Source organism: Chiloscyllium plagiosum, unplaced genomic scaffold (genome assembly GCF_004010195.1).
Source record: "Chiloscyllium plagiosum isolate BGI_BamShark_2017 unplaced genomic scaffold, ASM401019v2 scaf_10157, whole genome shotgun sequence".
Lineage (NCBI taxonomy): Eukaryota > Metazoa > Chordata > Chondrichthyes > Orectolobiformes > Hemiscylliidae > Chiloscyllium > Chiloscyllium plagiosum.
Window position 1 is genome coordinate 30,783 of NW_025214144.1, and position 8,945 is coordinate 39,727.

Consider the following 8,945-nt stretch of genomic DNA (forward strand, 5'->3'; position numbering starts at 1 on the left):
ACAGAGGGAGGCTTCAAAACAAAAGTTGGTTTCTTCAATTGATCAGCGGGTGGGGGTGGGGGGGAGGGGGAAGCAAAAAAAAACTCCAAGAGGACCCTTGCCCGAGCCAACTTCAGCTATGCCACAGGTGCTCAATTCCAGACTATCCAGCAATTTGGTGCTGGAAAGGAGGGAAGAGAGAGGGAACAATTGGGGGAGGGGGAGGTGGTATTGAGTGCTCCAACTCAGAACACTTAAGAGCTAAGTGGGCAAGCAAATTTAGCACCTGGTTAGGCAAACATTATTCCTGGAATTCTCCTGCTGCCAAAGCACGCAACACGTCAAGCAAAACCGAGCATGTGCTATTGTGAGGCCTAGTAGCTTCCAGGGAGCAAGGAGAGCTTCCCCACTCCCCTCCAATCGATGGGGGGAGGACGGTGGCAGCTGTTGGGCAGCTCTCCGAGCCATGGGCTTGGAGGGTGGGGGTCAGGGGCAGGAAGCTACATTCTGGGAGCCAGCAGGTTGCCTTCCGGGAGGGTCAAGCACGCAGGCGGGTCAGAGGGGAGCGTTCAGGGGCAGGGAACATGAGGGAGGAGACAGCGTGCAGGGACGGTGAGAGGGAGATCGAGAGAGGAGTGCCAAGGGATCTCTACTCCCGGGGTTCGTTGGGGGGTGGGATCTTGTGCTTGCTGGGCTCCACGCCCCAGATCTGTCGGGCGTACTCGGCGATCGTCCTGTCGCTGGAGAATTTTCCGGAGGTGGCGATGTTTTTGATGACCATCTTGGTCCATTCCCTGGAATTCTGCAAGGAGAGAGAGACACAGGAAGATGATGGATAAGAGAGAGAGAGAGAGAGAGAGAGAGACAGAGACAGAGACAGAAAGATTAAAGGTGGGGATTGGTTCCATGGAACGACCCTGATCAATGTTACTCTTGCTTTTCCACGTCTGTCCTGAAAGGAATCACCCCCCCCACCACCACCCCCCCCCCACCCGATCACAGAATGGTGACCCTGAACAGCCTGCCTCAGCACTGGGGCAATCAAACAGGCATGGAGCGGGTGATGAATAGCTGGATGGACCACGGAAGGAGAGGAGGGTGCGAATGTCACTGTCCTAGCAATCCAAGGACCCAGGCCTAGTCCTGTTAAGGAGCTGGATTCAAAGCCCACCATGGCAGTCGGTGGTATTTAAATTCAGTTCACTAATGTTGGAAATACAAAGCTAGTCTGAGATAGAGACCAAAGTGTTGCATAGCCTCGGCCAGGTTTATAATGCCCTTTAAGTGAAGGAAATCTGCCATCCCTACCCATCTGAACTACACGTGACTCCAGGCTCCACAGCGATAGGGACAACTATTAACTGCCCTCCAAAATGGCCCTAGCAAGTTGAGGGGCAATTAGGGAGGGGCAACTGGCCTTTGAAGCCACAGCCGTATCACGTGAACGAAGAGGAAGTGACTTGCTCCCCAACCAGGTATTTTGAGCAGCAGGAAGTGCGTGTACATTCCTGAACTACAACTCGCCACAGTCCTCTTGTCCCAGTGCATGAGGGGACAGTGACTATGGGCAGTACAAGGAGACTACAGCCTCCACCTCCCATCACCATTGCTCACACAGCGGGCATACTAACCTTGTACAGGGCACTGACGCGCTCCTGGCATTTGATATAATCCTCATAGTCAGCAAAGACCTTGAATCTGTAGGAAGAGGAGAGAGAGAGAGAGAGATCGTGGTGAGTTAGGAGCTGGATAGTTTGCCAGCACAGCCAGATGGTGGTGCCAGTACCTGCCCACTTCACGACGGCCCTCCAGCTCCAGTGGTGCCACACACCTCCCAGCAGGTCGCAGCTCATCATCTGAAGCCCTGCTGTTTCCTGACCAATCCCTCACATTCCACCTTCCATTAGAGTCAGCACATCCAAAACACTGCAGCACCATACCCAAATACGTACCGAGTCCTTTTCAGCCTCTCCGCTCACAAACTTCTCACGGCTGTAAGAACGCTTATCAAATCCCTCAAAGACCTTGCACATTCTCTCCACCACTCCCCCGATCTCTGGAGCCCATCAACACACCAGGGTTTCGGCAGCCTTCCACGATAGCCAGCTGAACACACTTCATTCCCATGGCGACAGCATTCACAGACGTGCTGCCAGATACCAGGGCACTCACACACTCAGGATTCCCACTGTAACTATCTCCACGTCTTGCTCACTCCACCCTTTCTGATGTTCTTGGAAACTGAACACTTTGGCCAAGCTTTTAGAGACATGGTTCTGATCTCATCTTCGGACACTGTTCACCAACCCTCCAAACTGGGCAGCATGGACCCTCCGACAGTGCGGCGCTCCCTCAGTACTGACCCTCCGACAGTGCGGCGCTCCCTCAGTACTGACCCTCCGACAGTGCGGCGCTCCCTCAGCACTGACCCTCCGACAGTGCGGCGCTCCCTCAGCACTGACCCTCCGACAGTGCGGCCCTCCCTCAGCACTGACCCTCCGACAGTGCGGCGCTCCCTCAGTACTGACCCTCAGACAGTGCGGCGCACCCTCAGCACTGACCCTCAGACAGTGCGGCGCACCCTCAGCACTGACCCTCAGACAGTGCGGCACTCCCTCAGTAGAGACCCTCCGACAGTGCGGCACTCCCTCAGTACTGACCCTCTGACAGTGGGTTGGGATGAAGCAATCAAGGGCCTGGAGATGGAGTTTGATCCCATGATAAAGTGCCTCAGGAGAGTGAGCACCACACGCACATGCACATATTCTGTCGATCCTCTACCAGTGACCACTCCTGCATTCCTTGACCTACCGAGAGCAACTGCACTGACAGTTGGCGATGTTTAAGCATCCCCCTGCTGAGCCTACACTTATCAGAGCAGCAGCAGCCTTCCATCCACTCGCGGGTAGACCCAGACCACAGGCCCTAGTGTTACCACCTTGGGGGGGGGCTGGGGTTGTTCCCTCACCTGTCGTGGTGCATTAACATGTCAACGATGCCCTTGAAGAGGTCAGGCTCCTTGGGGCTGAAGAATCCACTGTTGATCTGGTCGATGGCCAGCTTCAGTTCCGGCAGACGGTCATAGTAGGACCGGGCGTTGTAGCTGCAAAGACCCAGAGCAGAGCACGTCGCTTAGCGAGGGGGCCAAGGGTCAGAGCAGAAGTAACACTTGAGACCCCCTCACAACCCGTCCTGTCACGCCCTCCCCGTCTTGGCACGTCGCTGCCCAGGCTGCCAGCTGGAAACCGGACCACAGTGGGCATCGGACTGACATCTGACCAACATCCCTGCGCAAACCACAGGCCTCCTTGCCAACACACGCGCTTGGCTGTTGGGGTCCAGGGCTGCCAATCTGAACTATCACGTCGCCCTCCTCACTCAAGGATGGACACAGGGTTGTTCAGAGATGGACCCACTGCCTTGAATGAAGGGGCTTGTTCTGTGGCTAAGGGTTGGGCTGGCCTGTTGAATTCGAGAAGGATGAGTGGTGATATTTTCCGGGCACACGACAGGGCATGAGTGGGAGGATACTGAGAGAACGTTTGCCCTCCCAGGAAAACCTAGAACAGTGGACGGGGCTGGGGAGGCCAATGATAAGATAAGAAGCCTTCCAAATGGAGGCAAGGACAATTCTCTTGGAAGCAACCATTTTCCACAGAGCGGGGGAGGCAGAGTCCTTGAATATTTGAGGCAGAGGTCGATTTGACTCACAAGGGAGACAAGAGTTTAAGGCTAGTGGGTGCGGGTGGGTTAAAAGGCAGAAATCAGGTGTCAAGTTGGCCACGCTTTTAATGGACGCAACTCCTGAGGGGCGGAATAGCCTGCTCCTGCCCCTAATTCCGACTGGAACAAGGGCTGGCTGGACGGTGATGCCCATGTCCCGCCACTAGCTCATGTGCAAAGCCAGGCCGACCACGTTCAGAGGAAGCCCTGGGCCCAGCCCTTGCCACAGCCTCGGAGGCAGGGGTCTACTCCCAGGACCCAAGGGAGGTACAAACAGGCGATGGCCCCCTCTCACTCCCTGCCAAACCAGGCTCTCGCTGCAACGTGGGCTTTTACATCGTGCTCGGAGGGCCACATCCTCCATTCAACACAGAGAGGGACACCCCTAACCAACCCAACTCCCCGATCCCACAGGAGATTCCTTCTCGCTGTGCCATCGTGCAGATTCCACGTCAATCCCTCTGCGCCACCTCCACCCAACCCAGCTGTGCCCAGCTCTGCCTGCTCCCTTACCCCCTCCGGTCCATGGCATCCACCTCATCCACCAGCATGCCAAAGATGAAGAAGTTCTCCTGGCCGGCCTCCTCAGCCATCTCCACGTTGGCGCCGTCCATGGTGCCAATGGTTAGGGCACCGTTCAGCATGAACTTCATGTTGCCAGTTCCCGACGCCTCAGTACCAGCGGTGGAGATCTGCTCCGAGAGGTCGGAGGCTGGGATCACTGCAAGACAAGGGGCACAGACAGCAAATGAGAGAGCAAGTGGTGAGGGAGGGGGCGCGGCAAGGGACACAGAAGGGCAAACCGACAGAGTGAACGAGAGAAAGGGAGTGTTTGAAGAGTAGGGTGGGTTCTGTATGGTGAGGTGAGGGCAGCATCTCACACTGTGCACAGAACATTGAGGCCAGATGCAACCGGCATCCACTCAGTGACACGCTGGCGTGTTCTTGTTGCCCGAGGTCGGCTGTGTTGCTTGTGGGCCAGGCTGGGTAAAGATTTCCTCCCCTGAAGGACATTGTGAACCCAATGTGTTTTTCCACGCTCCGTTAGGTATGCTGATTCTTCTATTTAGTAAAAATTTAAATTCCCAAAACCTGTGGCTGTTGAAGAAGACCGTTTTCTCAAACACAGTCACGGCACGGGCAGCAGACATTGGCTTAGCAAGCACTGCACACAGCTCAGGAAGGATTATGGAGCTCGAATTATCTGCTGTAGGATCGTTTCCACACATACAGCTCCTGTATCACACTCTCTGTTTGTATGTGTCTCTCACAAGCGTGTGATCACATGTCAGATCCACATTCACTCCACTCTCTCTCGTACTTGCACACTTTTTAACTTGTCCCCTCAGGGGAGGGGGCGGGAGACGGCGAGCGCAGGCGGGAGGGGGAGAGAGAGCGGGAGGGAGAGCGACACACAGACACACACAGACACACACAGAGAGAGAGAGAGAGAGAGAGAGAGAGAGACAGACAGACAGAAAGAAAGAGAGAGAGATAGAGAGAGAGCACCTTTCTCAGCAAGCGACACTCGATAGTTCTCCAGGTAGATGACTTTGAGCCGATCGCCCACTATCGGGTCATTATTCACGATATCGCCAATGGCCGTGATGAGTCTGATGATGAGCTTCGCCATGTGGTAACCTGGAGCCGCCTGTGAGGGACAGAGACAATAAACAAGTCTGAGGCAGGGACAGAGACAAGGGATCAAGGGGAGGATACAGGACAAGGCACCTTGTGAACAAGTGGAGAGGCAGAGCCCAAGGGACTAAAGAACAGCCAACTCAATCAAAACAAGGTGAGAAATGGCACTGACAGCCTCCCTCACTAATGTAACAAGACTGGCACCAATTAGTGTCAGATACAGAATAAAGCTCCCTCCACACCAAACACTCCAAGGGACATCATGGGGGTTAAATACAGAGTAAAGCTTCCTCTACACTGTCCTGATCAAACACTCCCTGGACAGGGACAGCACGGGGTTAGATACAGAGTAAAGCTCCCTCTACACTGTCCCCCATCAAACACTCCCCAGGACAGGGACAGCACGGGGTTAGATACAGAGTAAAGCTCTCTCTACACTGTCACCCATCAAACACTCCCCAGGACAGAGACAGCACGGGGTTAGATACAGAGTAAAGCTCCGTCTACACTGTCCTGATCAAACAGTCCCAGGACCAGGACAGCACGGGGTTATATTATGAAGTAAAGAGGGGTCACTACACTGCAGCACAGTATTAATGAACTCCTCTGCAGCTGAGAGGCATTTCGGGTCTCTTGAATGTTTTTTAAAAATTCCTTCATTGGACGTGGGGAGCATGTACTGCCCATCCTTTAATCGCCCAGGGGACAGCTAAGAGTCAACCCCATTGCTGTAGGTCTGGAGTCATATGTAGCTCAGACCAGGTAAGGGTGGCAGATTTCCTGAAACACATGGCGGGAGCTGGTAAAGGCTGGTGGTGACAAGGCTGCTCATGGGCAGGCTGTTTATTCCAGATTTTTGCTGAATTCAAATCTCACCACCTGAACTCGAACATCTGCCCCCCACCCCCCCCAGAACGTGAAGCTGGATGGTTAAGGCAGTTATATTAGCACCTCCCGTTAAGCAGAGAGCGAAGGCAGAAGGGAGTTGGGGGGGGGAGGGTGGTGCGTGCCGTTAAAATGTCCATACCTTCCCTCCAATCATGATGGTGCGAGGAGTGTACTGTTTATTGGGCTCCCTCTTGATGCCTGTAACAACACAACGCACAATGTTTCAGGGCAGGTTGACAGTTCGCTACCTTCCACCCGACTGCTCTTAAACACTCCCTCAAGGCCAGGCAGCTGTCGGGGCACGTACCCCTCCCAATCCGGGGGTCACCGCGCCTGCCTCGGCTCCCCGACGCTGGGCGACCGCTTTGCGGAGACCACCTCCGGGCGGCCTGCCCAACGCGACCCGAATTTGCCCACCCTTCAGTAGCTCACTCCCGTTCCCAATCAGAGCTACCCGCCCTCGGCCCGCATCCAAATTAGATACCAGCGTGAGGACTAACAGCTCATCTCTCCGCGAGGACTCCCACACGCTGCCAGAGACCACGGACATCGGCTCACCGTCCCGGTGCAGCTAGACAGTTGCTGGTAACATAGCAGCTGTTGCCAGTCACGCCCCTCTTACGCTCAACTTTGACTTCTTTATTTTTATCCTGTCAGCAGCTGCTTCTGCCTTACCCCATGAAGCTTCAGTCTCCCCCAGCCCGCTCCATTCCACTCCAACTGCCTCTCACTCTTGACCTGCTCAAACCCTGTTGCACTGTAAAGATTTTCCAGATCTGACAGAGGCTGCCGACCTGAACCCTTAAAAGTCCCTCACTCCGCAGATGCTGCCACACTTCCAGAACTTTCTACACTCAGCTTGCATGAGAAAGCATCCACGTGATTGTGCTCACCTCAGCAAATCACACTGACGGATCCAATCCATTAGCCCCCTCAGGGAGCTTTTGGTTTGGGAGTGGCTGGGGGGGTGGGGGGGGGGGGGGGGGGGGGGGGAAACGATCCATGCACGCACCCCCTCCACTCCAACCGAAAACCAAACAGGTTCTCCTAGACTAGAACATACCGCCAACTGAACTCGGTGCAGCAAGGCGGCTGAGACTGAGTGGGAAACTGGGATGGAGCTGTAGGTGGTAGCGAGATGGACTCGATGATCCAGCATTCCATTATCCGGCAAGATTGCAAGGTCCCCATGCTTGACCAAACTGTTATTTGGCAATCGATTACCCGAACATTCAATTTTCTGACAAAATATTCCCTCACCCGTGCCTCTGTAATGGGAATATAACTCTGCGATGGCCTGTGGTATTTATCATTAGACTATTAGTCCAGAGATTCAGGTAACATTCTGGGTACCCAAGTTCAAATCCTACCACGGCAGATGGTGGAATTTGATTTCAATTTTAAAAATCTGAATTAAGAGTCAAATGAGGACCATGAATCCATTGCTGATTGTTGGGAAAACCCACCTGATTCACTAATGCCTGTTAGGGACGGAAACTGCCATCCTTTCCTGGCCCAGACTCCACGTGACTCCAGAACCACAGCAATTAGGGATGGGGCGATAAATACTGGCCTAGCCAGCGATGCCCATGTCCCGGTGAACAAAACAAACCGCCCCCTCTCCGAGAGCTAAAATAGCCCCCCTGTGCTCAGAAACCCACCAAGGTCCGGAAACACACCCTATGCACCGCAGGCTCCCCCACCCTCCCCCAGGGAACCAGGCCACAGACCTAACCGTCCCCCACGCCGCAGCCTCACGGTCAGGACTCACGGTTGTAGAAGGTGATGATGTGGAGGCAGTTCAGCAGTTGCCTTTTGTACTCGTGGATACGCTTGACCTGTACGTCAAACATGGAGTTGGGGTTGATCTTCACCTTGTACGTCTTCTCCAGGTACACCGAGAATTTCAGCTTATTCTCCTGCAAACACAGCACCACAGACGAGCAATTGTACCTGTCGTTTACTGACACACCCTATCCGCCCTTGTCATCTCAGCCCATCACTTGCTCCCTTCTCACTCATGCATTCATCCAGTCTGCCTTAAATACACGGCCGCGATTCACCCTCCTGTGGGAGCAGGTTTCACGTTCTCCCTGCTTGCTGGGTTTCCTGACTGTTTATTACAGACGGTCTCAAACAGATGGCCCTAGCTTCAGCAGCATTGCAGTATTTGAATCCACATTATCTGTTTCCACAAGATCCATTGAATGTTCAATACATTTGATCCAGTAGCATTTTTTTTTTACAGCAATCAAAACTTTTCTTAAAAAAAAATGGCCGGCCACAAGATTCGGTTGAACCGAATGCTGTCAGTTCAAATCCCATACCAGTATTTTGATTCAACAATGCAAATCGGCACACTGCAGTTTGGGGGGTGGGAGTGGTCAGCGCCACACCACCCGAGCATCAGCGCCACGCGAACGCCGCAGCGCCCCGAGCGTCAGCGCCACGCGAACGCCGCAGCGCCCCGAGTGTCAGCGCCACGCGAACGCCGCAGCGCCCCGAGCGTCAGCGCCACGCAAACGCTGCAGCGCCCGAGGGTCAGTGCCAAGCGAACACTGCAGCGCTCCGAGGGTCAGCACCAAGCGAACACTGCAGCGCCCGAGGGTCAGCGCCAAGCGAACGCCGCAGCGCCCCGAGGGTCAGCACCAAGCGAACGCCGCAGCGCCCGAGGGTCAGCACCAAGCGAACGCTGCAGCGCCTCGAGGGTCAGC

The 8,945-nt window shown here is 54.7% G+C and overlaps 1 protein-coding gene across 1 annotated transcript; it reads right to left on the reverse strand.

Moving 5' to 3' along the window:
- Nucleotides 1-595: 595 nt before the first annotated feature.
- LOC122547819 (glycogen phosphorylase, muscle form-like) lies at nucleotides 596-8,435 on the reverse strand. Its single transcript, XM_043686397.1, has 8 exons — nucleotides 8,370-8,435; nucleotides 8,003-8,204; nucleotides 6,371-6,429; nucleotides 5,212-5,353; nucleotides 4,216-4,423; nucleotides 2,948-3,082; nucleotides 1,611-1,677; nucleotides 596-781 (listed from the first exon to the last, which is right to left on the reverse strand). The coding sequence occupies exons 1-8, from the start codon at nucleotides 8,433-8,435 to the stop codon at nucleotides 629-631; spliced, it is 1,032 nt and encodes a 343-aa protein (XP_043542332.1). The 3' UTR covers nucleotides 596-628.
- Between the last annotated feature and the right edge of the window lie 510 nt (nucleotides 8,436-8,945).